Here is a 27,340-nt window from a genome sequence, read left to right as displayed (position 1 = left end):
GTGGTCAGGGGGGTCCGGGGTGGGTCCCGGACAACCACTTCGACACCCAAGTCAGATTCTTGACCAATCAATATAAAGAACAACGAGAAGAGGCGAGGGTTTGGTCAGGTTTACCAAGGCCAAGGCACGGGTTCTTTTCTTGGGGTATGGGTGGATGGGTCGGAGGGGACTAACAGGGAGAGTGAGATTAAGCTCCCAACCTCCTCTGTTGTTGCCTTGCCTCTTTCTTTCTTTTCCGGTTGTCTTGAGGGATATTCAAAGATCTGTCTTCTTCTTCCCTTCTCTCCCTTTTAAGGGGTGGCGTGTGGACCTTTTCATCATTATGGAGAGAAAACCTTCCTTTGCAGGATTGGGTCGTTCTCCTGTTTTGACAGCGCGCGTGGTTTCACTGGATAATCCCTTCCATAATTTGTGATGATGAGGCTTGGACGGCGAGAAGGTGACACGTGTCGTAATCGTATGGTCTTGCCGTTTATCAAAACCTTTCTTCATGATGGTTAGGCTCCATTGGTGCATGGACGACACATGGCGAGATTTAGGAGTAGCACCGTATTTATGTCCCATCATAATACCCCCTTACTCCTTTGGTCTATTGAATGGGCCAAGGGAGTAATGTCTGGTCAAACGATGCCATGGTGAGGGCATTTATGGGGGCCCCGGAGTACGAGGGGACGTGCCGTTTTATCCCGCGGTTATCTCCCGGGAAATGGTAGCGTCATTATGTGGCTTCCGGTCGGTCACCCGATAGGGAGGAGACACGTGTCGGGTGGGTTGCCTTGTTTTGAGACACAAGGGTTTCTCCCTCGAGCTTATAAAAGGAAGATCATCCCGGCATTTCGTCATTGCTTTCTTTTTTCTAATCTTAAAGTTGCTTTTAGTGTTGGCGATGAATTCTCCCCCAATCAAACCCATATTCACCGTCCCGGGAGACGAAAAGACTGGAGAAGAACCGCAGAACCGCGATAATTTCTAATCGTAAAGTTGCTTTTTCTAATGGCTTCTTTGAGTGGGTTGAGGTAGAAGAACAGTATCCTATTCTTTGAGTCGGTTGAGGTAGAGGAACAGTATCCTATTCTTTGAGTCTGCTGAGGTAGAAGAACAGTATCCTAGTGGGTTGAGGAGAATACCCTAATGAGTTTTTTTAAGGGTTAGTTGGAGAGAGAGAGAGAGAGAGAGAGAGAGAGAGAGAGAGAGAGAGAGAGAGAGAGAGAGACTACATGTGGCTCTAAGTTCATATCATCATCTATATTGATAACATCTCTTGAAGGAGAATGCTTTAAATTCAAATCATCATTGTCTAATCTAGTGACAATATCCTCTCCATCTTTTAATGTGATCTAAAACAAGGTGAACTGAAGTTGAACCTATGGACAAAAGCAATACCCAATATAAAATGTAATAGCTTCTGAAAGTAATGCATACTATCCAGCTAAGAACTGAAGCATAGGCTTAGTGTAAAAGAAGACAGAGAACTTGCGAAAGGGAGTCAGTCCTTATCATAGATGATTGCAAAGGCTTTTGTGAGTTGATCGTAATAATCAGTTTTGGACCCAAAATCGATTCTCAAAATCTAAAACGAACTGGGCCTAAGCTATTAACCACTACTTGCTTTTACCATGATGCCATCATATTTTAATTTTTTTTGCAGGACATGGCAAACACACTGGACATTATAATCGAGAGTGCTTCCAGAGATCAACCATTGATCCATACGTGTCACTACTAAAGACTAATGGGGTTTCTAGTCTTAATTAGATTTTAAGTAAAATTAGAGTCAGTCCTGCAAGCGTCAATATGGGTACCTACATAACTCCTGTAACCCTCTCTCTCTTCCAGAGAAAATGAAACCCCTAATCGTATGCTTTTATGTTTTCCCCCTTCTTCTATGGTTCTTTATTTTTTTCGTTTTTACCAGTTTTTTCACTTTTGAAATCTGCACTTCTGTGGTTTTTTATTTTATTTTTTGGATCCTTTTTCCTATAATTTTTGTGTGTTTAATATTTTACCATGGATTCTTGTTTGATCTAGGGATTTCAAGGTTTTCTTTACCATTAACCATTTGAATTTCTGTTCACAGGAATTTCCATTTTTATATTATTAAGCTTCAAACTATAGCACCAATAACAATCGATCTTTTAATGCCCAAAAGATCTATAGCAGCAATAACAATCGATTCCCCCTCTTTAGAAATCTAACCAATAAACAATGCCTTCTCGAAAGAAGAGAATGCCTTGATTCATCCATGCAGTGTCATTCCAATCTGCATGGGAATTGAAATTAGTCATACTCAACCAGAACTTCCAATTTAGTGCGGAAACGAAAGTCATTCGATGGGTGGAGCTTGAGGATACAAAGAGGCCAGAATCCATTTCCACACTATTGAATAGGGGCAGCAACAAGGTCCATGGAAACAACAATCTCACCCTTCAACAGTGTATATTGGATTCCATAGGGTCAACAAATTATGATTCCAAACCCCCCATCACAAATCATCTACAATAGAAATCCATGTTCCATCAAATTAAAGACAGAAAGGATGCATACATTTCTATATTTGACAAATTATGATGCCAACCACATCACAAACCTTCCACGATAGAAACCCATGTTCCATCAAATTACAGACAAAGAAGAGGCATATGGTTCTTTCAAACTATTAAAAAACTCCACTGAAGTAACACTGTGGGGCTGGGTGGATACCCACTTCATAGGGAAGTTCTTGATTATTACCTTAGGCCCAGTTTTGATTGGGTGTGGTGGGTGGATTGGGTGCTTATTTATTATTAGTATGGAATGCGAGGACTGCATACAAGGTCTGAATCACAGTAAGGACAAGAAGGAAAGCTGCAGCCAAACGCCACTCACGAACTCTTGTGCTCCACTTCCTCAGGCTATTCTCATTCTCTTTTCTGATCTTGTATTCGTACAACGCATCTCTCACTTGGCCAAGAGGACTATAAGGATCAAAGTATATGTCCCTTGCAATCTCTTGAGTTAGATCGGCAATGGCTTTGTCACTGTCAAGCGTGCTACGTACAAACTCAAGCGAACGGAGCAAGTGAGCATCCTTCTCAGACTTGATTAAACCATACATAAAGGCAACGAAGGAACTCACTTCGTGGCCTGCACGGTGGTGAAGCCGCTCGAAGGCGAGGACATTTAGGTAGAAGGATTTCGCTCCACCTCCGACCGTGAAAACTGGCAGACTAAGGATGCCATTACTGAATGTTATATCTCTCATGCTTTGTGTTTCGCTCCGCTTTAACTTAACTCTGACATCAAACAGGTCTGAGAACGACGGCATGATGGCACTGGATAAATGACTGCGGGTGTTTGCTGGTGGGTCTATGGATGATTGACTGCTGGTGTTTGCTGGTGGGCTAAAAATAATGAGCTTTCGGACTATGTCCAACATGTGTAGGCCGTCCCTTATGTCTGGGTCTGGTTTCATTGCAGGCATAAAGAACCTAACCACAAGAATGTTCAAGATTGTGTAATGCTGCGTAAAATTAAAGAGATAATGTTAGCTCTCTTTCTCGAGTGGAAGATGCTAAAAAGATTTTCTTTCTAATGATTTTGTATTGACGGAACGTAGGTATAGCAGGAGAGGAATGGCCCCAAAGTGAGCTACTATAGTAAAAATAAGGGATTTGCTAAAAAGATTTTCTTTCTAATGGCTTGTTGCATGTGAGAGCAGCCACCTCATGGATGAAGACAAACTCTGCTAAAAAGTGAGCCCCTAATGAAGGGCTTAGTGAACTGCTCCGATCAGTCAAAAGGGAACGACTGAAAAGTCCAATTAAAGTGGGTGGAATTGCAGGCTAATTTTGCAGCCATTTTTAGGAAAAGGGGTTGGAAATAACATTTCTAAACCAGAAATTGGATGGATGATGGGTTTTTGGAAAAGACTCACCTCTTCTCCCTCCATAGTATGCCATTCAACAGCAATTATCTTCTGAAGAACCAGCAGAGGCAACTGGTTTTCAACCATTAAAAGGTCCGATACTATATACGGAAGGATATTGACAGATCCATCAAAGCTAAAAACTGGGTCTTTGATATCATAATCGGAAACGATTATGATATCGTCGAGCAAGGAAAAAGTTACGTCGTTGAAATCTTCGATATCGTTGAGCCAGAAATAAGAGCACAAGAGCTCGAGCAAAAAGAAGCCGTCGAGGAGCATAAGGTCTAAGAACTTGTTTTGATCGCGCCATTCATCATCGAGCTGCTCATAAGAATCCATCACATCTTGCACAACCGCATCCAACATCATCTTATAATCATCGATGGTTTTGTTGAATCGTTCGAGACGGTGATCACGAGCCCTATGTTTATGTGCTTCCATGGATTTCAATTGGGCTTTGCCGTGATGGTAAGGGCCAATAGAGACGACTTGAGGTTCGTATGCAGTTTTGTTGGTATTGAATATGTAAGGGGGGACTTTGTAAATGGAGTGTTTGGTCAAGCCCTCATTCGATTTAAACTCCGTGCGCATGATCATGTTGAGTACACCGATCGGCCGCCCAGGACTCCGACGCCGCCGACGCCGCCGAGGACTGGTCAGCCGCCGAGGACTCCGAGGACCAAGCGGTTCACCCATGGCCAAGTTATTTTGCAGTAGAGAAAGAGGATGCTAGAAGCCGTGCACCTCTGCTCCTGGATTTATACAGCAATTCATGTGCACTCTTTCCTCCAATTTAAACACGAAAAATCAAAAAGGATGTTTCTCCGAACGGCCCGATTTGAACCGAATCAAAAGCACATGGGGGTGATATACCGACGAAAGTAGGGGGATTTCATCTGTTATGGGATATCATTTACCTTTTTTTATTTCTTACGGTAAAGAAGGTCACTTTCGTCTACAGTTGGGGACAGCTGGGCAGCATTATAAGTCTAAAATAAGACATTTACTCTTTTGCTCTTTCAGTGGAAAACACTTTGAAAAAACGGTGGGGAGAAACTATTGAATAGGGGCAGCAACAAGCTACATGGAAGCAATAATCTCACCCTTCAACAGTGTATATTGGATTCCATAGGGTCAACAAATTATGATTCCAAACCCCCCATCACAAACCATCTACAATAGAAATCCATGTTCCATCAAATTAAAGACAGAAAGGATACATACATTTCTATATTTGACAAATTATGATGCCAACCACATCACAAACCTTCCACATGTTCCATCAAATTACAGACAAAGAAAGGAGGCATATGGTTCTTTCAAACTATTAAAAAACTCCATTGAAGTAACACTGTGGGGCTGGGTGGATACCCACTTCATAGGGAAGTTCTTGATTATTACCTTAGGCCCAGTTTTGGATTGGGTGTGGTGGGTGGATTGGTGCTTATTTATTATTAGTATGGTATGCGAGGACTGCATACAAGGTCTGAATCACAGTAAGAACAAGAAGGAATGCTGCAGCCAAACGCCACTCACGAACTCTTGTGCTCCAACTCTTCATTCTATTCTCGTTCCGTTTTATGATCCTGTATACGTACAACGCATCTCTCACTTCGCAAAGAGGACTATTAGTATCAAAGTATATGTCCCTTGCAAGCTCTTGAGTTAGATCGGCAATGGCTTTGTCACTGTCAAGCGTGCTATCTGCAAACCCATGCGAACGGAGCAAGCGAGCATCCTTCTCAGACTTGATTAAACCATACATAAAGGCAACGAAGGAACTCACTTCGTGGCCTGCACAGTTGTGAAGCCGCTCGAAGGCGAGGACATTTAGGTAGAAGGATTTGGCTCCACCTCCGATTTTGAAAACTGGTAGACTAAGGATGCCATTACTGAATGTTATATCTCTGATACTTTGTGTGTTGCTCCGCTTTAACTTAACTCTGACATCAAACAGGTCTGAGAACGACGGCATGACGGCACTGGATAAATGACTGCTGGTGTTTGCTGGTGGGCCAAAAATTAGGGTTGATTGACTCCTGGTGTTTGCTGGTGGGCCAAGAATCATGCACTTTCGGACTATGTCCAACATGTGTAGGCCTTCCCCTATGTCTGGGTCTGGTGTCATTGCAGGTATAAAGAACCCCTCCACAAGAATGTTCAAGAATTTGTAACGCTGCGTAAAGTTAAAGAGATAATGTTAGCTCTCTTTCTAGAGTGGAAGATGCTAAAAAGATTTTCTTTCTAATGATTTTGTATTGAATGAACGTAGGTATACCAGGAGAGGAATGGCTCCAAAGTGAGCTACTATATTAAAAATAAGGGATTTGCTAAAAAGATTTTCTTTCTAATGGCTTGTTGCATGTGAGAGCAGCCACCTCATGGATGAAGACAAACTCTGCTAAATAGTGAGCCCGTGTGGCAGCTCTCACATGTAGACCTGGCAAAAGCGACCCGTGCCCGCGGGTCGACCCGACCCACCCGCAAATTTGCGGGCACGGGTCCGAGTTTTAGTGACCCATCAAAACTAACCCGCGGGTGACCCAACCCGCAAAAACACGGGTCGGGTCGGGTCGGGTCAACCCGCGGGCACCCGCATTTTTACCGTATTTTTTGGAGAATGTTATCAGCACTACTGTTTTTTTATTAGGGCACTCCTCACTTTATAAAAAGTACGGTATGGCCCGCACCATAGGATTATCCAAACCGTCCATTAGATGGGCCATAGCCTAAATAGGTTATGCCCCAAAATTATTTCCATTGGTTGATTCTAACCCTCCGATCTATAGAGGGTTAGGATCAACCCTCTAACATTCAGATTGGAGGGTTAGGATCATCCTATGGAAATGATTTTTGGAGCATAACCTATTTAGGCTATGGCCCATCTAATGGACGGTTTGGATCATCCTATGGTGTGGGCCATACCATACTTTTAATAAAGTGAGAGTGCCCTCATAGGAAAACAGTAGTGTTGATAACATTTCCTTCTTCTTCTTTTTTATAGGAATTTGCTAGCAAACTTCTCCTATGCCACTTCTCGACATATGGCCATCCTTGGTGCAAAGATGCGCACAGATGGCAAAGATTGCTGGCAAAAGCAAAAATAAGATAAAAAGTAATCATTAAAATAAAAAAAAAAGTAAAATAGCTGAAGTTATAAAGTTTTAAATGAAAAATTACCTAGAAATGGTTATAAAGTTTTAAAATTACGAAAAAAAATACCAACAAAATGTAGAAGTTATAACAATTATGGGAAAAAACTGATGCGGTCAAATCATGTCCCCCTATTTGCGGGTGACCCGCGGGTTGACCCGTCACACCCGCACGCCGCGCGGGTCACCTAAAATCTGACCTGCAAAAATGCGGGTCATCTCCTGACCCGACCCGTGTGACCCGTACCCGCATCACCCGCGGGTTGACCCGGCCTGACCCACCCGTTTGCCAGGTCTACTCACATGCAACATGCCATCCGCAAAATACCTTATGCAATGGACGTTACCAAAACCCTAAAAATAAATACTATTTGTGCTAAAGCCTATGCGACGACTAGAATATATCTCCATCGGCCCTTCGATTGTGGTTGTGGAGATTTCTATACCCTGAGGATTTTACACCAAATATATCCCCATCTACAGTGGTTGGGCAAACAAATGAAGGGCTTAGATCGTCTAATTATTGTGAGCTGCTCCGATCAGCCAAAAGGGAACGACTGAAAAGTCCAATTAAAGTGGGTGGAGTTACTTTCAGGCTAATTTTGCAGCCATTTTTAGGGAAAGGGGTTGGAAATAACATTTCTAAACCAGAAATTGGATGGATGATGGGTTTTGGGAAAAGACCCACCTCTTGTCTCCCCATAAAGTGCCATTCAATAGCAATTATCGTCTGAAGAACCAGCAGAGGCAACTGGTTTTCAACCATTAAAAGGTCCGATACTATATACCGAAGGATATTGACAGATCCATCAAAGCTAAAAACTGGGTCTTTGATATCATAATCGTTTCCGATCTGGGCAGATCGAAGCAAGGAAGAAGTTACGTCGTTGAAATGTCTGATATCGTTGAAGCTGAAATAAGAGCACAAGAGCTCGAGCAAAAAGAAGCCGTCGAGGAGCATAAGGTCTAAGAACTTGTTTTGATCGCGCCATTCATCATCGAGCTGCTCATAAGAATCCATCACATCTTGCACAACCGCGTCCAACATCATCTTATAATCATCGATGGTTTTGTTGAATCGTTCGAGACGGTGATCACGAGCCCTATGTTTATGTGCTTCCATGGATTTCAATTGGGCTTTGCCGTGATGGTAAGGACCAATAGAGACGACTTGAGGTTCGTATGCAGTTTTGTTGGTATTGAATATGTAAGGGGGGACTTTGTAAATGGAGTGTTTGGTCAAGAGATCGCCCTCATTCGATTTAAACTCCGTGTACTTGTTGTTGAAGGAGCTGAGCGGGTCGAATAAACCGTTCGTCCGCCAAGGACCAGGCAGGAAAGCCATGGCCAAGTTATTTTGCAGTAGAGAAAGAGGATGCTAGAAGCCGTGCACCTCTACTCCTGGATTTATACAGCAATTCATGTGCACTCTTTCCTCCAATTTAAACACGAAAAATCAAAAAGAATGTTTCTCCGAATATTTGAACCGAATCAAAAGGATATTTCTCCGAAGGGCCCAATTTGAACGACCAATTTGAACCGAATCAAAAAGGATGTTTCTCCGAAGGGCCCAATTTAAGGGGGGGACTTTGTAAATGCTCTGTTTGGTTATGTTTTTTTGAGTAAAATAACAGGGAATGTAATTCTCCTAATCACCCGAGGGTTGTTTGGTAGGGATTTAGCAGAAATTGGAATTTTGACCGCCGGTTATGTCGGGCGCTTGTCGGGTGACGTGGAACCCTCGAAATTCGCCAGACGAATTTCTCCAAATCGAAGGAAAAATGGGAGAATTTCTCAGGGAAATTCACCCTCGAAATTCGCCGGACGAATTTCTCCAAATCGAAGGAAAAATGGGAGAATTTCTCAGGGAAATTCTTTTTCACCGTAATTGTCATAACTTTCTACTTTTGCTTGTAGTTTTTTCCGTAATTGTCATATTTTTTTACATTTTGTTGGTATTTTTTTTGTAATTTTCAACTTTATAACTATTTCTAGGTAATTTTTCATTTAAAACTTTATAACTTCTATTTTACTTTTTTTGTAATGATTACTTCTTTTGCTTATTTTTGCTTTTGCTAGCAACCTTTGCCCATGTGCGCATCTTTGCACAAGGATAGTCACATGCCAAGAAGTGGCATAGGAGAAGTTTGCTAGCAAATTCCTCCAAAAAATCTTAAAAAATACGGTAAAAAAACTCCTGCACATCTCCTACCCCCAACCAAACAACGTCAGGGAGATTTGCTCACAATCTCCCCGTTGAAGGGACTTTCAGTTATCAAATGTGAAGGTGATGATGAAAAAGCAATTGGTGAAGGGACTTTCTGATTTAGAGGTTTGGCATGACACGGTGTGTGCAGGGTGTCAATATGGAAAGGCACATCAACTTCCATACACCGATTCAACGTTTCAAGCAAAGAAGTCACTCGAGCTAGTGCACTCTAGCATTTTTTGGAAAGTGAGAATACCATCAATTGAAGGTATGCGTTATTTATTGACATTCATTGTTGATTTCTCGCGGTTTGTGTGGGTTTATTTTTTGAAAGAAAAATCAGAAGTTTTTGAAAAGTTCAAAGAGTTCCAAGAACAGGTAGAGAGTGATATTGGCTGCAAGATCAAGTGTCTGAGAACCGATAACGGTGGCGAGTACACTTCGAACAAATTCTCGACTTCGAACGGTAAGCATGAGATTCGTAGGCAACTCATGTGTCCTGACCATGGTTTTAAATTTCGACCGAAATTCTCGGTGGAGACCAACACCGAAATCGCTAGTACCCGAAATGGTATTTTATTTCGGCCGAAATTTCGGAATTTCAGTCGAAATTTTGTTTTTCCCCAAATTTCACCCAAAAACCCTATTTTTTAAATTATTTTAATATCTTACCAAAATTTTGATCGGAATTACGCGGTAATTTCGGCCAAAATTTTATATCAAATAAAATACTCTTTTTCTTGTTTCGCCGGATTTCTGCCGAAATTTCAAAATTTCGGTCGAAATTTCATTTTTGGTGGGGTCCGAAACCGATATCGAAACCAAAATTTAAAACCATGGTCCTGACACACCTCAACATAATGGGGTGACCGAGAGAAAGAATCAGCACTTGGCGGAAGTTTCGCGAAATATGATGCATGCGAAGAATGTACCATCTTGGTTTTGAGCCGAGAGTATGAGAACAACCGCTTATATGATGAATCGTCTTCCACGGCCGAAGCTTGGGTTTATCTCACCCTATGATAATTTGTACGGTACTAGACCCACTGTAAGTCATTTCAGAGTTTTTGGTTCAATTTGTTATATGTTTTTGCCTGACCATCTGCGAAGCAAGTTTGATAAAAAGGCACTTCGGTATGTCTTTACCGGGTACAACTCTGAAAGAAATGTTGGAGATGTGTGGACCCAGAAACTGGATGTGTGTACGTTTCAAGAAACATTGTGTTTGACGAGGCTTCATTGTAGTGGCCTTCTGATTGAGTTATTCTTCCGGATAGTCCATAGCTAGAGACTAATCTGCAAGAGAAGTTAAAAGCGGACGTTCCAAGTGAAGATGGTGTCGAATCGACAAAACCTCTGGAGGAGGTAGAGCCTAGACAAGAGAGCTCTAAAAGTCCAAAGCAACGAAGTCCATGGAAAACTGGTGTTCGTGAGACAAAAACAACTGAAGAGATGAGACCGTCTTAGCTGGAGGAATCTGATGTTGAAGTGATCAAGCCTAGAAGATCCTTGCGAATATGGAAGCCAAATCCAAAGTTTGTGATGCGGATTATGCTGTAGATCTTTCTACACGGAGATCTACTATAGGGTATGTTTTTAACTTTGGATCGGGAGTCGTTTCATGGTGTAGTAAACGACAACCGACTGTTTCTTTATCCACAACTGAAGCAGAGTATCGTGCTGCGACAATGGTGTCACAGGAGAGTGTGTGGTTAATGATGTTGATGGAAGACCTACACCAAGATACCGAATATACAGTGGGATTATATTGTGACAATGAGAGTGCGATCAAGCTTGCAGAAAATCCAGTGTTTCATGTTAGAATGAAGCACGTGTAAGTACATCATCACTTCGTCAGAGAAAAGGTGTTTCGTGGAGAAATTTCTCTCATGTCAGCTCGTTCAAATGATCTAGTTGCCTATATATTGACCAAAGGGCTGAACCAAGAAGTTTGTGAAGTTTCAAAATGAACTTGGCATGACCACTAGAGAGTCGGTGCTGAGGGGGAGTGTTGAGAGTAATTGTTGACTCCTCCACGGTGCTGGAGGGGCCGGGCCGGCACAATGAGGGCCAACAAATTATGATCCCAAACCCCCCATCACAAGCCATCTACAATAGAAATCCCTGTTCCATCAAATTAAAGACAGAAAGGATGCATACAGTTCATTATTTGACAAATTATGATCCCAACCACATCACAAACCTTCCATGATAGAAACCCATGTTCCATCAAATTACAGACAAAGAAATGAGGCATATGGTTCTTTCAAAGTATTAAACAACTCCATTGAAGTAACATTGAAGTAACACTGTGGGGCTGGGTGGATACCCACTTCATAAGGAAGTTCTTGATTATTACCTTAGCCCCAGTTTTGGATTGGGTGTGGTCGGTGGATTGGGTGCTTATTTATTATTAGTATGGTATGCGAGGAATGCATACAAGGTCTGAATCACAGAAAGGACAAGAAGGAAAGATGCAGCCAAACGCAACTCACGAAGTCTTGTACTCCCCTTCTTCAGGCTATTCTCGTTCTCTTTTCTGATCTTGTATTCGTTCAACGCATCTCTCACTTGGCCAAGAGGACTATAAGGATCAAAGTATATGTCCCTTGCAAGCTCTTGAGTTAGATCGGCAATGGCTTTGTCACTGCCAAGCGTGCTACGTACAAACTCAAGCGAACGGAGCAAGTGAGCATCCTTCTCAGACTTGATTAAACCATACATAAAGGCAACGGAGGAACTCACTTCGTGGCCTGCTCCGTGTTGAAGCCTCTCGAAGGCGAGGACATTTAGGTAGAAGGATTTGGCTCCACCTTCGACTATGAAAACTGGAAGACGAAGGATGCCATTACTGAATGTAATATCTGTGATGCTTTCTGTTTCGCTCCGCCTTACCTTAACTCCGACATCAAACAGGTCTGAGAATGACGGCATGAAGGAACTGGATAAATGACCGCTGGTTTTTGCTGGTGGGCCAAAAATAATGCGCTTTCGGACTATGTCCAACATGTGTAGGCCTTCCCCTATGTCTGGGACTGGTATCATTTCAGGTATAAAGAACCCCACCACAAGATCGTTCAAGATTTTGTTATGCTGCGCAAAGTTAAAGAGATAATGTTAGCTCTCTTTCTCGAGTGGAAGATGCTAAAAAGATTTTCTTTCTAATGATTTTGTATTGATGGAAGGTATTGATGATGCCGAAATCCCCTCTACACGATCTAGTAGTGATAGAGTTATTCCTGTAAGCAACTTGTACTCACAGAAAGATGTTAGTAGTACCGTAATTATGGTACTTCAATATTTAAGCTAGAAATCGGAATCACAGGTGAATTGAAGGAAAGGAGATGGGATTCAGAAGTATTACCAACGAAGAAGAAGGAGAGATAATTTGACTGAACCTGGTCTTCCCAGGCTGCCTACGTACCCCTTCTATGATGATCAAGTCTAACGTAGTTCCATGATGAAGTAAGGGTCCACTTTTATAGAGGATAAAGTCCCCAATGATTAGAATCTTATTGTTTAAGGAGTCTTTCCTGATTGGTCGACTTCCCCGGGAGATAAGTTTATATCTATAGTTAATAGGTATCTTATCTCCCTTAACGAGCAAGTTATCATTCAATGAACTTCCTATAGGTAGAAAGTTACCGCCTTAGAGTACATTGCCTCTTTGAGGGGCGGTTTTCCAACTATGGACGTTGTTACTTATTCGGATGAGATAAGGTCCGTGACAATTCATACTAAAACCACTAAGTCGGTTTCTATATAGTCGGAAATGTCACGTGTCGTTCATCCATGGTGAGTGCCGATTTTACCCCCAACATATTGCCCCCCACTTCCTCGAGCGTTATTACCTTCAATAGTCTGTTGGTTTATCAAGATGAGACCGAATCTTCTAAATGCGAACTATATTAATTGTCTCATTTCTCAGTGTATATCATAAAGAACCGCCGTTTTCGATATTTTGAAACGGTGGTTTGTAACGTACGGCGCCCTTCATAATGGGCGCCGTACGTTATTTTTGTGGCAAGTAACATTGCGCCATATGTCAAGAGAGCTGAAAAACCCAAAAGACGCATTTTCACCGCCTTTCGAATTCTATTTATAGGGTTTTACCCTTCTCTATCCAACCACCAAATCTGTTTGACAGCGACCCTCATCCCTTTCTTCTCTTTTCTTCTATTTTCTCCTTCAACCTTCTTCACAAACTCCATGGCCCAGAACCAAGATTTAGATCTCTCCACCCCTGGGCTCTTTGCTGCCCAGTTTGAGGTTGTGGATGTCGAGGCCTTGCCAGAAGTGGAGGCGATTCTTGCACTTCCACCGGAGTCACCAGTGGAACCGGTGGCAAAGAGGACCAGGAGGGCCTCTGTGGGAAAGGAGGTGGTAAAAGAAGAAAGGGCGGAAAACGAGACCGCTACACCTCCCTCTTCTCCGCCGCCGATGACCAAAAGGAAGTCGGAGAAGGTTGCTCCCTCCTCTCCTGCCCAGTCAAACGCCCAGTGCGAGATGTCTGATTTGAAGGGGATGCGATTGTTCACTCGCAACTACCGGCGCTCGGCCAGACGTGCCAAAGATCGGAGCATAGGATTCACCGGTCGGTTTATAGAACTGGCGGAGGAGCTGAACGACATGGAGTTAAAGGCGACCCTGCTGGAGGAGGAGAACGCGGTGTTGTGTTCCTGCCTCGAGGCTCTATTGGGGAATGCAGGTCCCTTGAGAGCTCCTTTCAAGGTTAACCCGACCGAGTGATGTCCTTCGGTGCCCCTGGATTCTGGTCTCATTGTCGAGGAGGCGAGAATATTGTTCTTTGCACTTCTCTCAGAATCTGGGGCGGGCTCCTTTTTGTCGGTGATGCGATAGCTCGGGCGGTCTTCCTCATCTTCCTGGATGTTTTTAGTCATCTTTTATTTTTCTGTTTTCTTGTTTTGTTTACTTACGCAACTTTGGCCAAGAAACCCTTTACATGTAATCAGTTTAACAGATCAATGAAAATTTACTTTGCTTATATCCGTTGCTCCGTGTAGTTTTTGTTCCATTCTTTGTAATTTGTTTAAGCCAATCAAGGTGCATACTTACCGAACCATGGGTTTTTCCTGACTGTTGTTCTGCTATCCGTTTAACAAGTGTGTGGAGCGGTACTAACCTATACGTGGGATGGTAACCGTTTGTTACTGATACTCGAAACTCATTTATGGGCTATTATTTTTACTTCTGAATCTGTGGTAGGTACCGCGTCACACATCCGCCTTTTCTTGACTTTTGACGGTTAGCGTCTTGGAAAACGACGCTTTTGCTCATAATGACAACCGCCATTTTTTTCAGTGTAATGATGGGAGATGTGAAGCGTCAGCATTTGGGGGCGCGGCACGTGTCTCCTTTAGAATGGTAACCCTAGCTTTTCCTGCCTAAGGATTTTACCCCATATATATAAAGTGGTTTATCTTCTCCATTTTACCAAAAGCTCTCTTTTTTTTTACCTGACGATTTCGCTTCAAAGGGGGTGTAAAGGAACAACGGGATTTTCCTTACCTTGGGGGGTTCATTTCACACCTTCATCTTACTTCGAAGTCAGTAAGTCCTTCCCCCTCTCTTACTTTTTTTTTTCATTTTTATTCTTAGACATGTCTGGAGCCACAGACTCGCAAAACCCTTCCGGTAGCGTAGGCCATATGGAGAACTCAAAGTCTCCCCATAGGGTTGATTCAACCGGAGATGTTAGAGACGAGGCTAGTGCCAGCGAGCCACCGGCTCCAATAGAGTCTCGCAAGAAGAGGAAGTCTCGTAAAAAGGAGAAGACCCCAAAAGTATCGAAAAGGACAAGGATAGACTCGGAGGCTACCACTAGTGTTTATAGACCTAGTCAAGTCCCTGCTGGCCTGGTGATGAAGAAGTCGATAGGAGAGCAACATGTCTCTCTGGTCAAAGAGGCGGCCGACTTTTTTGAGGTCATGGGAGATGTTGAGGGACTTCATAGGCCGGAGATAGTCGCGACTCAAGTTTGCACCTTGATAGGAAAGAATGTAGACGAAATTCGTAGAGAGTATCTTATTCCCGATGATTATTTCATTCGGATACCTGATTCCACCGAACGAGCTTGTGAAAGTTCGGTAGTGGGTGAAATGACGTTTTATCTAGAGGCCTTTCGGGGAGGTCTACGGTTCCCCTTAATAGAAGTGATCCATCGGTTATTCGGGTTCTACGGGATCGCCCCCTCACAGATTTTTCCGAATAGTTGGAGGAACCTGCTGGCTTACTTGGCCAAAAGTAAAATTTTGAATACCGACGTATCGGTCGATATCTTCCGTCGGTGTTTCAAACTGGTGGACGATGGGGAATGGTTGACCATCACACATCGCCGAAACATAATGATTGGGGCCAAAACCTCTTCTTCAATCAAAGGGTGGAGGAACGAGTTTCTTTTTATTCGGCCACCCAGGAATGCTGGATGGGATTTTCCCTCTGATTGGAGAAAGTCCTTAGCCGACAGATTAAGTGTTCTGCCTAAGCTAGGAGACATGGGGAATGAGATATTCGAGTCCATCTCGTCGGGCTTTAAAATTGACACCCGGGAGTTCAAAGACCAAGAGAAGCTCGTCGAATATGGCTTGTGCCGCAGGATTATTCGCCCCAGAGTTTCCATAAAGGGGGTCGGATCCTCCAAGAGCGGTAATCTTTGTTTCTGCGTCTATTCATTCGGTTATGCCCCTGTTGAAGAATCTAATAATTATTATACTTCTTTGTGCAGGAATGTCTTCTCAACAAACAGCGGGCGTTCCCAAGAGAACAAAATCCTTGAGAGGACTAAGGTTCTTGAAAAAGGTAGAGAGTCCGAGAAGGATAAAGCTCCCGAGAAAGGTGGAGCTTCCTCGCGACAGACTTCGACGATATCAGTGGTGGATCTGGAGAGGGCTCGAAAAGCCAGATATGGGGGGCACCAACCCGGTACCGCCCCTCCTTTGACGACTCTTTTTGGAAAGTCGCAAGAACCGTCTGGAGGAGAGAGGCCTGACCCGGGGAAGAGACTCAAGGAGAGCACTCCCTAGGCACCGATTGATGGAGGTCCTAGCAATCTTCCCCCCTCCTTTACTTTTGACGGGAGTAGGCGAACGCAGCTTCTCTTTCATCATGTAGACCTTCCGGAAGGAGACGCCCAGGTTCGAGGAGACCCCTTTATTCCCTCTTGGAAAGTTGGGGACAAGGACTCGGCTATCCAATCCACGGGTCGAGGTGGAAATGTGTCTGAGCAGCGTGCTCCCGAATGATAAGGAAGAGTTACGGAAATTAAGTTCCGGGGCCTTGAGTCGCTCCTTCCTTTATCACCAGAAGATTGTAAGCATTACTGAGCCTTTTCTTTTCCTTTTTCTCTTTATGCCTCAAGGACTTATACCTTGCTATCCCTTGTTAGATGAATGATCTAAGTGTCATAGCTTCCAATCGCATTATGGACACTTTGGCAAACAGTCTAAAGCTGAGGGACGCGGTTAACGGCCTAGAGGGGAAGAATAGCTCTTTAAGGGAAATAGTTGCAGAACTGGAGAGAAAGGAAAAACAGATGAAGAGATCATTGCCGCGCTCATGAAGGACTTAGAGGACACGCAGAAGAAACTCAAAGGGTCGGAGGAGGCCCTTAGCGATCTAGTTCAAGATCGGTCGGTAGTCGAGGCGGAGGCATTCTCCAAATTTTAGGAGAGTGTGGATTTTGGCTTTGAAGTAGCGTTCTATGCTCTCGACTTTGAGGTAAGGGGGTTCAAAGAATGCAAGAGGCAAGTCCTGCAGATTATGCCTGATTTTTCGATGGAGCGCTTCACTGCCCCTAAGGCCGATACCGTGGCCACTGACTCTCCGCTCGTGACCGAGTTAGATCGTTAAAGTCTTCTTCCGTTAATTTTTAAATCTCCTTTTTGGATGCACTTGAAACGCAAAATTTATTTTTTGGTCAGTAATATTTGCCTCCATGGTTGGGTGTATACTTTGTAGGGCCGTACCTTTGTTGGCACTATTGGCTTGGTAGTTACAAGTACCTATTTTTTATTTATATGAATACGATGCACGGGCTCTATTCCTCACCTCCATAGGGGAATGAGGCTCGTACTTTTGATTTTATGAACCTCCTGCCTTTCCTCTTTGAGGGGCGTGGCTCCAAAGTGTGCTACTATATTAAAAGGTAAGTGATGTTTACTCCCCTTTTGATCATCAGGGACACCCAGCGCCAGTGTACGCGTTGGAAGGCATTTTGCGGATGGATGTTGCATGTGAGAGCAGCCACCTCATGGATGAAGACAAAATCTCGGAAAAGTGAGCCCTTGTGGCTGCCCTCACATGCAATGCCTTCTGCAATGGACGTTAGCAAAACCCTAAAAATAAATACTATTTGTGCTAAAGCCTCTCTGACTAGACAGGCTCTATATTTTTTCAATTGATCCATTTGCCTTTTAATATAAACCAGATTACACATCATGTGTGTCAATTTGAGACAACTATACAAGGAGGCAAAACAAGTGCAACAGTATTTACTTTCTAGGAAAATTATAGGGACGTGGCCTGGGCCCTGCCTAGTTGGATGATCTAAACCATTCATTTGCTGGCCTCTACCATATATAGAAAGTCCGTGCTCCATAAATCTTTTACGATCATGGCCCTTGTGGAGATTTCTATACCTGAATTTTCCTAGCTGTCCATTTTACACCAAATATATCCCCATCTACAGTGGTTGGGCAAACAAATGAACGGCTTAGATCATCTAAATATGTGAGCTGCTGGGGGAACGACTGAAAGTGGGTGGAGTTTCAGCTAGGGTTGCAACTCAGTTCAGGTCGGGTCGAGTTGAGGCCCAAAGAACCCATTTTTCCAACCTGAACCCGACCTGAACCAACCCGAGTTGGAAAAAGTTGACCTGAACCAACCGACCTTTTTTCAGGTTGAACCCGACCCAAGTTGCACCCCTACTTGTAGCCATTTGTAGGAAAAGGGGGTGGAAATAACATTTCTAAACGAGAAATTGGATGGATGATGGATTTTTGGAAAAGACTCACCATTTCTTTCTCCGCAGTGTGCCATTCAACAGCAATTATCATCCGAAGAACCAGAAGAGGTAACTGGTTTTCAACCATTAAAAGGTCGGATACTATATCCGGAAGGATATTGACAGATCCATCAAAGCTAAAAACTGGGTCGTTGCTAGCATAATTGTTGATCTTGCAATAAGAGCTCAAGAGCTCGAACAAAAAGAAGCCGTCGAGGAGCATAAGCTGTAAGAACTTCTCACGATAGCTCCATTCATCGCCGAGCTGCACATAAGAATTCATCAGTTCTCTCACAACGTCATCCAACATCTTCTTGTAAACATCGATGGGTTTCTTGGATCGTTCGAGAAGGTGATCGCGAGCCCTATGTTTATGTTCTTCCATGTATTTCAAGTGGGGCTTTCCGTGATGGTGAGGGCCAATGGAGACGACGTGAGGTTCGTATGCAGTTTTGTTGTTACAGAATATGTCACGGGGGATTTTGTGAATGGAGTTTTCGGTCCAGAGACTGCGCTCATTCGATTGCTTCCTGGGCCTCACCCTAAACATGTCGTAGATGTTGATGATTGGACTTTCCGTCCGTGGCCTGGGACCGGTCGGGAAAGCCATGGCCAAGTTATTTTTTGCAGGAGAGAGGGAGGGAGAGAGAGAGGATGGTAGAAGCCGAGCACCTCTACACCTGGATTTATACAGCAATTCATGTGCACTCTTTCCTCGAATTCTTGTGACGTGGGCAATCGTTAGAAGACTTCAAATAAGAGAGCACGTCATTCCCATGAATCTTTTGCTAACCTGGAATCAACAATTAAGGGAAGTGACAATAACAAAAATAAGACACCGGCAACAGTATAATCTACCCCCAACATCTAAAACCTAAAATCATGAAAAATGAAGACGTAAACAAATAACCCAAATTCTTAGTGAAATGCAGAACACAAAGGAACAACAACAAAGATATAAATATAGAAGAAAATGACAGAAATCAAAATACAAAAGAAAATGAAAGGCTATGTTCATCCGTGTTTGGACTGCTAGAAAAAACATTTCTGATGGAAAAAAATTTCTTGGAAAAATGTTTTTCTTTTCACAATTTGGAGGGAAGTGAATCAAAATTGAAGAGAAAATGAACTGTCAGCTTGAATAAACGTTGGATAATGAAGAGTCACAATCATATAAAGCGGGGAATAGTATAGTAGCAAATGGTGAGGGAGGCGTTTGGAATTATAGATGTAGGGAGAAAATCACTTGGTATTAAGGCCTAAAAATATCAACGGTTAAGATTTGTTATATGAACCTGAAGTGAACATTAATGGATCAAAGGCTAAGATCTTTTGATCCAGATGGGTCCGAGCTCATGCTTGTTGATTGGCATAACGGACCCAATTGTAAGAAATTGAAGACAGGTAGGTCATCTTGGGGACTACAAATTGGAGGGTTGTTTCACGGGGTTTGCCCATTTTATTTTAATCGTCCGTTTATCGGCAACAATCCAACGGTTACGATCATTCAGTTGATGTATTTTTGGATTGGCTATTGCCTGTTGAGTGGATCCCTACATGTTTAATGATTTGGATCATGCCATCTGTACCCTCCTGTAATCGGTAAAATTGTCGTTTCACCATTTCTACCACAGACCCTTCTTATGTGGAAAATCTTTTTTTACATGAAAAATGAATTCCACGGTCTAGTAGGGTTGCAATTTCTAGAAAATGTGGACTTTTTCAACTTTGGAAAAAAATTTCCATGAAAAATGTTGGCTTTTAGGATGCATGGTCTAAGGCGAAGGTTTCAATTTTCCAAGAAAATGGGAGAAATTTTAGTTTTTGGGTAAAAATTTCCACAAAATATTTTCCACAGAAAATATCTGATATTTACACTTAGAGCTGTCAATGGTAATTACGGCTCGCAAAAAAGCTTCCACTTATTAGAACATGGTTGTGCTGATATCATTTACCAAATTGAATTTTCTTCAGTTTAGAAAACTCATTTTTTATGGAATTGTTTTTCCGAATTAATTTTTTGCTGTTTTCAAGCAAAATTCCAAACCGATCTAAGACACTAATTGTGGAAAACTATTTCCAATAAAAAATTCCCCCGCCGCATCCTCTAAATTTATTTGGAAAGAGTTTGATGGATAAGGGAACTGCTGCATTGATAAGAAGTTTTTTAGAAGAACCGGGATAATTTCTAATGGTAAAGTTGCTTTTTCTAATGGCTTCTTTGAGTGGGTTGAGGTAGAAGAAGAGTATCCTATTCTTTGAGTGGGTTGAGGTAGAAGAACAGTATCCTAGTGGGTTGAGGAGAATACCCTAAAGAGTTTTTTTAAGGGTTAGTTGGAGAGAGAGAGTTTTTTTCAGGGTTAGAACTCAATCGATGAGTGTTAATTTCCACCTCTTAACATATAGTTTCTGGCCCACCACCACCATGTAGATGAGATTGGATCCATTGATCTGACAAGCTCACAAGTATGGCCCATTTCCATTGCACCCACAAAATTGGCTGATCTTGGCCTATAGATCCATCAATCCTTAATTATCTTTAAACCAAGAAAAGAACCATTGAATTTTTGTTGCCTTACCTTACAGATGGGATGTCCTTTGGGCGAAGGATTGAGACCATGTGGGTTGTCTCTTGATAGACAACAAGACCAACGGTCTCGATTGCATATGGATGTCCTTATGTATAGGTCTGTAGCACTTGTTGATTGAAATATTTTGCTATGACGATAACTCAAAGCAAAAGCAATATGTAAATCTTGAAAAGAAAGAGACCAATTCTGGTGATCCCTTCACTCTCATTGGGGTTGTTCAGTACAGGTGAACACAAGTCCTTGAAACAAACATTAAATCCAGGAAAGAAATCATTTCAGATTATATAAAAAAAAACTAGCAACAAGTATGAATATGAACCCATTGAAATAAACAAAGATAATGCAGCGTTTCAATAAGTCTGAAACCCCTTGTCTAGCTTTTTTCTTCTAAATGCTCTTCAGTCAACTCATTAGCTCCACATGCCCAAAATTTTGACTCATATATTACCACTGGATGAACTCGCATTTATATTGTAATGTTGAATATTAGATATCAATATCTTACCTAGCAATTATAAATCTTTCACCAAGTGTTCTTATGTGTTTGAATAGTAAATAGGGAAAACTATTTAAAAAATGCAAACTTTTGTTGAAATTGTAAATCAAGGGTAGACTTTTTAAAATCATGAAAGATGTGCTGTATGTCAGGTACGGTAATAGTGATTTTAGGACAAGACTACTCGCCTTGCTTTTCCCTCCACCTTTTAGGCTCTAATCCCATGCACTTTTCACCTACCCTTTTCACCTTTTACCTTCTTCTTCTCCAAGCCTTCCAAACGTGATACACCCATAATTATTATCATGTACGCAAACAAAAATACTGGTAATTATTGCGTACATTTATTTATTTTTTGTTAAGAAAAGTTCATATGCTAAGAAAAAACATTAGGAAAACTGAATAATATCAGAACTCCTTTGTTATGATAATGGTTCTACCAACTTTGCTAAACAGTTTTCATGGGCCCACATTGGAGATGTGGTAGCCTAAAACTCTCACTTATCAAACAATCCTAGCCATCTAATCAAAGGCCTAGGATGGGAACTGTTGCTCAATTATGATTCAGCCGTTGATTTGTGGGGCACAGATGGAACAGCTAGGATTATATGATCCGGGCGAGTTTAGTGCTATGTCAACGCCCTGATGTGGCAACCACAAATACTGGGCCCAGCGACTGGATCTAATATAAAGTCTTAAACAAGTGCATCTCAAGGTGTCATTACTCATTACCCATTAAAAAACAGAGAAATGTAATTTCTAACAGTGAGAATGAGCCATCCCTAATTCATAAATACATCCCTGCAATACGAAAATCGATTCCAAGAATCTGAAATTCAGCGAAATAAAAAAAGGCAATAAGATTGTTGTTAGCATGTACTGAAAAATCTCAAGAAAGAAGCCCACAAAGAACAGAAAGAAAATTGAGAAACAAAAGATAGTGGGGGCCCCCCAATAATTAGAAGATCCAAATGGTTTGTAAATAAATTGGGCCTCAATATTTATCTTCAAAGGATGCTCCTAAATCTCCTCTGATAGAGTAATTTTAAAGAAAAATACAACTGGTAGTTTATTCACAACTATCGGGAATCCGAAGGGAGCATTGGAATTCTGATTCGGACTTCGGAGGGTTTCCTTCGGACTCCCGACTGCGTACCAGTTTCAAACAAAACTACTGGACTCCTTTCGGGAGTCCAGTAGATCCTTCGGACTTCCAAGTCGGACTTCCGAGGGTTCCATTCGGACTTTAAAATGTTAGAACCACTATTAATAAGCTATAAACCACTATTACACTCTTGAAACCACTATTTATTGGTCCGACGTGTAAATAGTGGTTCCAAGTATATATTATAAGTGTTTAAATCACTCGTGATACCCTCATGATCAATTTTACAACCAATGAAATACTATTACAATGTATCCACCACTATTTACACTCTCGGAACCACTACTTTTTCTAATCTTAAAGTTGCTTTTAATGTTGGCGATGAATTCTCCCCCAATCAAACCCATATTCACCATCCCTGGAGATGAAAAGAGTGGAGAAGAACCGCGATAATTTCTAATGGTAAAGTTGCTTTTTCAAATGGCTTCTTTGAGTGGGTTGAGGTAGAAGAACAGTATCCTATTCTTTGAGTCGGCTGAGGTAGAAGAACAGTATCCTAGTGGGTTGAGGAGAATACCCTAATGAGTTTTTTTAATGGTGAGAGAGAGAGAGAGAGAGAGAGAGAGAGAGAGAGAGAGAGAGAGAGAGTTATTGGGTTTTATTAACGAGTGCCCTGAGTTTGGATAAGCTTTCACCTTATCTTGTGGCTTCAGCCGGTACCCTACTTGCGTTGCTGTTGGCGTAAACAAACATTACTCTGTCAAAAGGGCTGAATATGGGTTCTCTTTATGCCTCGCAACCAAACCTCGTTATTGCTCATGGCTTGTCAGTTTTAGAGCTATCCCTTTTTAAACCATATTTCGAACATACAAATAATGCCACAAGAAAAGTCCGATCCTTTTCCGAACGACGACTCCATGCAGTCGAAGTACCGAAGCCCATTCGGTACCTACATGTGGCTCTAAGTTCATATCATCATCTATATTGATAACATCTCTTGAAGGAGAATGCTCTAAATTCAAATCATCATTGTCTAATCTAGTGACAATATCCTCTCCTTAGCTAGATCCAGCCATCTTTTACTGTGATCCAAAACAAGGTGAACTGAAGTTGAACCTATGGACAAAAGCAATACCCAATATAAAATGTAATAGCTTCTGAAAGTAATACATACTATCCAGCTAAGAACTAAAGCATCAGACAACTAGTCTTTCAATAATAGGCAATTGACAGAAATGCATGATAGCCACCAACCAAGTGATATGGAATCTCTGCATGTTTATAGTTTGTTTCATAGTGCTAAAAGCACAGGCTTAGTGTAAAAGAAGACAGAGAACTTGCGAAAGGGAGTCAGTCCTTATCATATATGATTGCAAAGGCTCTTGTGAGTGTGGTCACACGGAGAAATGAGAAAAGGGCCGAGGATGTTGACAAATAAAGCACCTTTTGGACATTTTATTTTCAAAGAAAACATAGCTCTTTTAGAATCGATTTTGACTCCAACACTGACTATTGGACTCAAAATTAAGTGCAAAGTTGAGCCTAATAATCAGTTTTGGACCCAAAATTGATTCTCAAAATCTAAAACGAACTGGGCCTAAGCTATTAACCACTACTTGCTTTTACCATGATGCCATCATATTTTAATTTTTTTTGCAGGACATGGCAAACACACTGGACATTATAATCGAGAGTGCTTCCAGAGATCAACCATTGATCCATACGTGTCACTACTAAAGACTAATGAGGTTTCTAGTCTTAATTAGATTTTAAGTAAAATTAGAGTCAGTCCTGCAAGCGTCAATAGGGTACCTACATAACTCCTGTAACCATCAAACCTCTCTCTCTTCCAGAGAAAATGAAACCCCTAATCGTATGCTTTTATGTTTTCCCCCTTCTTCTATGGTTCTTTATTTTTTTCATTTTTACCAGTTTTTTCACTTTTGAAATCTGCACTTCTGTGGTTTTTTATTTTATTTTTTTGGATCCTTTTTCCTATAATTTTTGTGTGTTTAATATTTTACCATGGATTCTTGTTTGATCTAGGGTTTTCAAGGTTTTCTTTACCATTAACCATTTGAATTTCTGTTCATAGGAATTTCCATTTTTATATTATTAAGCTTCAAACTATAGCACCAATAACAATCGATTTTTTAATGCCCAAAAGAACTATAGCAGCAATAACAATCGATTTCCCTTCTTTAAAAATCTAACCAATAAACAATGCCTTCTCGAAAGAAGAGAATGCCTTGATTCATCCATGCAGTGTCATTCCAATCTGCATGGGAATTGAAATTAGTCATACTCAACTAGAACTTCCAATTTAGTGCGGAAACGAAAGCCATTCAATGGGTGGAGCTTGAGGATACAAAGAGGCCAGAATCCATTTCCAAACTATTGAATAGGGGCAGCAACAAGCTACATGGAAGCAATAATCTCACCCTTCAACAGTGTATATTGGATTCCCTAGGGTCAACAAATTATGATTCGAAACCCCCCATCACAAACCATCTACAATAGTCAATAGAAATCCATGTTCCATCATATTTAAAGACAGAAAGGATGCATACATTTCTATATTTCACAAATTATGATGCCAACCACATCACAAACCTTCCACGATAGAAACCCATGTTCCATCAAATTACAGACAAAGAAAGGAGGCATATGGTTCTTTCAAACTATTAAAAAACTCCATTGAAGTAACACTGTGGGGCTGGGTGGATACCCACTTCATAGGGAAGTTCTTGATTATTACCTTAGGCCCAGTTTTGATTGGGTGTGGTGGGTGGATTGGGTGCTTTTTTATTATTAGTATGGTATGCGAGGACTGCATACAAGGTCTGAATCACAGTAAGAACAAGAAGGAATGCTGCAGCCAAACGCCACTCACGAACTATTGTGCTCCACCTCTTCATTCTATTCTCGTTCCCTATGATCGTGTATTCGTACAACGCATCTCTCACTTCGCAAAGAGGACTATTAGTATCAAAGTATATGTCCCTTGCAAGCTCTTGAGTTAGATCGGCAATGGCTTTGTCACTGTCAAGCGTGCTATATAAAATCCCATGTGAACGGAGCAAGCGAGCATCCTTCTCAGACTTGATTAAACCACACATAAAGGCAACGAAGGAACTCACTTCGTGGCTTGCACAGTTGTGAAGCCGCTCGAAGGCGAGGACATTTAGGTAGAAGGATTTGGCTCCACCTCCGATTTTGAAAACTGGTAGACTAAGGATGCCATTACTGAATGTTATATCTCTGATGCTATGTGTGTTGCTCCACTTTAACTTAACTCTGACATCAGACAGGTCTGAGAACGACGGCATGACGGCACTGGATAAATGACTGCTGGTGTTTGCTGGTGGGCCAAAAATTAGGGATGATTGACTCCTGGTGTTTGCTGGTGGGCCAAGAATCATGCACTTTCGGACTATGTCCAACATGTGTAGGCCTTCCCCTATGTCCGCGTCTGGTTTCATTGCAGGTATAAAGAACCCCTCCACAAGAATGTTCAAGAATTTGTAACGCTGCGTAAAGTTAAAGAGATAATGTTAGCTCAGTGGAAGATGCTAAAAAGATTTTCTTTCTAATGATTTTGTATTTAATGAACGTAGGTATACCAGGAGAGGAATGGCTCCAAAGTGAGCTACTATATTAAAAATAAGGGATTTGCTAAAAATATTTTCTTTCTAATGGCTTGTTGCATGTGAGCACAGCCACCTCATTGATGAAGACAAACTCTTCTAAAAAGTGAGCCCCTAATGAAGGGTTTAGATCATCTAATTATTGTGAGCTGCTCCGATCAGTCAAAAGGGAACGACTGAAAAGTCCAACTAAAGTGGGTGGAGTTTCAGGCTAATTTTGCAGCCATTTTTAGGGAAAGGGGTTGGAAATAACATTTCTAAACCAGAAATTGGATGGATGATGGGTTTTGGGAAAAGACTCACCTCTTGTCTCCCCATAAAGTGCCATTCAATAGAAATTATCGTCTGAAGAACCAGCAGAGGCAACTGGTTTTCAACCATTAAAAGGTCCGATACTATATACGGAAGGATATTGACAGATCCATCAAAGCTAAAAACTGGGTCTTTGATATCATAATCGTTTCCGATCCGGGCAGATCGAAGCAAGGAAAAAGTTACGTCGTTGAAATCTCTGATATCGTGGAACCTGAAATAAGAGCACAAGAGCTCGAGCAAAAAGAAGCCGTCGAGGAGCATAAGGTCTAAGAACTTATTTTGATCGCGCCATTCATCATCGAGCTGCTCATAAGAATCCATCACATCTTGCACAACCGCGTCCAACATCATCTTATAATCATCGATGGTTTTGTTGAATCGTTCGAGACGGTGATCACGAGCCCTATGTTTATGTGCTTCCATGGATTTCAATTGGGCTTTGCCGTGATGGTAAGGACCAATAGAGACGACTTGAGGTTCGTATGCAGTTTTGTTGGTATTGAATATGTAAGGGGGGACTTTGTAAATGGAGTGTTTGGTCAAGCCCTCATTCGATTTAAACTCCGTGTACATGTTGTTGAAGGAGCTGAGCGGGTTGAATAAACCGTTCGTCCGCCAAGGACCAGGCAGGAAAGCCATGGCAGTTATTTTGCAGTAGAGAAAGAGGATGCTAGAAGCCGTGCACCTCTACTCCTGGATTTATACAGCAATTCATGTGCACTCTTTCCTCCAATTTAAACACGAAAAATAAAAAAGGATGTTTCTCTGAAGGGCCCAATTTGAACCGAATCAAAAAGGATGTTTCTCCGAAGGGCCCAATTTGAACAGAATCAAAAAGGATGTTTCTCCGAAGGACCCAATTTAAGGGGGGACTTTGTAAATGCTCTGTTTGGTTA

General features: G+C 41.8%; 4 protein-coding genes across 4 annotated transcripts; all 4 read right to left on the bottom strand.

Moving 5' to 3' along the window:
- Nucleotides 1-2,451: 2,451 nt before the first annotated feature.
- On the bottom strand, nt 2,452-4,737 carry LOC143851462 (UPF0481 protein At3g47200-like). Its single transcript, XM_077360910.1, has 2 exons — nt 3,914-4,737; nt 2,452-3,499 (listed from the first exon to the last, which is right to left on the bottom strand). Exons 1-2 carry the CDS (start codon nt 4,601-4,603, stop codon nt 2,774-2,776), a joined length of 1,416 nt encoding a protein of 471 aa, XP_077217025.1. The 5' UTR covers nt 4,604-4,737; the 3' UTR covers nt 2,452-2,773.
- Nucleotides 4,738-5,351: 614 nt separating this feature from the next.
- On the bottom strand, nt 5,352-8,404 carry LOC143850181 (UPF0481 protein At3g47200-like). Its single transcript, XM_077359451.1, has 2 exons — nt 7,748-8,404; nt 5,352-6,083 (listed from the first exon to the last, which is right to left on the bottom strand). Exons 1-2 carry the CDS (start codon nt 8,402-8,404, stop codon nt 5,352-5,354), a joined length of 1,389 nt encoding a protein of 462 aa, XP_077215566.1.
- Nucleotides 8,405-11,428: 3,024 nt separating this feature from the next.
- LOC143851625 (UPF0481 protein At3g47200-like) lies at nt 11,429-18,922 on the bottom strand. Its single transcript, XM_077361107.1, has 2 exons — nt 18,301-18,922; nt 11,429-12,361 (listed from the first exon to the last, which is right to left on the bottom strand). Exons 1-2 carry the CDS (start codon nt 18,898-18,900, stop codon nt 11,672-11,674), a joined length of 1,290 nt encoding a protein of 429 aa, XP_077217222.1. The 5' UTR covers nt 18,901-18,922; the 3' UTR covers nt 11,429-11,671.
- Nucleotides 18,923-24,841: 5,919 nt separating this feature from the next.
- Nucleotides 24,842-27,216, bottom strand: LOC143850779 (UPF0481 protein At3g47200-like). The gene is made up of 2 exons (XM_077360034.1): nt 26,433-27,216; nt 24,842-26,012 (listed from the first exon to the last, which is right to left on the bottom strand). The coding sequence occupies exons 1-2, from the start codon at nt 27,081-27,083 to the stop codon at nt 25,242-25,244; spliced, it is 1,422 nt and encodes a 473-aa protein (XP_077216149.1). The 5' UTR covers nt 27,084-27,216; the 3' UTR covers nt 24,842-25,241.
- Nucleotides 27,217-27,340: the final 124 nt, after the last annotated feature.

This window comes from Tasmannia lanceolata, unplaced genomic scaffold, assembly GCF_043159265.1.
Source record: "Tasmannia lanceolata isolate RefF3 unplaced genomic scaffold, GAP_Taslan_0.1 ptg000018l, whole genome shotgun sequence".
In the NCBI taxonomy this organism is placed as follows: domain Eukaryota; kingdom Viridiplantae; phylum Streptophyta; class Magnoliopsida; order Canellales; family Winteraceae; genus Tasmannia; species Tasmannia lanceolata.
This window is presented reverse-complemented; position numbering and strand designations above follow the sequence as displayed.

Excerpts from the sequence above, each read along its gene's own strand:
- LOC143850181 (XM_077359451.1), bottom strand. The coding sequence starts at position 8,404 with ATGGCTTTCCTGCCTGGTCCTTGGCGGACGAACGGTTTATTCGACCCG. Across the intron at positions 6,084-7,747 it reads ACTTTATGGGGAGACAAGAG|CGTTACAAATTCTTGAACAT; the intron begins GTGGGTCTTTTC and ends AACTTTACGCAG.
- LOC143850779 (XM_077360034.1), bottom strand. The coding sequence starts at position 27,083 with ATGGCTTTCCTGCCTGGTCCTTGGCGGACGAACGGTTTATTCAACCCG. Across the intron at positions 26,013-26,432 it reads ACTTTATGGGGAGACAAGAG|CGTTACAAATTCTTGAACAT; the intron begins GTGAGTCTTTTC and ends AACTTTACGCAG.
- LOC143851462 (XM_077360910.1), bottom strand. The coding sequence starts at position 4,603 with ATGGGTGAACCGCTTGGTCCTCGGAGTCCTCGGCGGCTGACCAGTCCT. Across the intron at positions 3,500-3,913 it reads ATACTATGGAGGGAGAAGAG|CATTACACAATCTTGAACAT; the intron begins GTGAGTCTTTTC and ends AATTTTACGCAG.
- LOC143851625 (XM_077361107.1), bottom strand. The coding sequence starts at position 18,900 with ATGGCTTTCCCGACCGGTCCCAGGCCACGGACGGAAAGTCCAATCATC. Across the intron at positions 12,362-18,300 it reads ACACTGCGGAGAAAGAAATG|CATAACAAAATCTTGAACGA; the intron begins GTGAGTCTTTTC and ends AACTTTGCGCAG.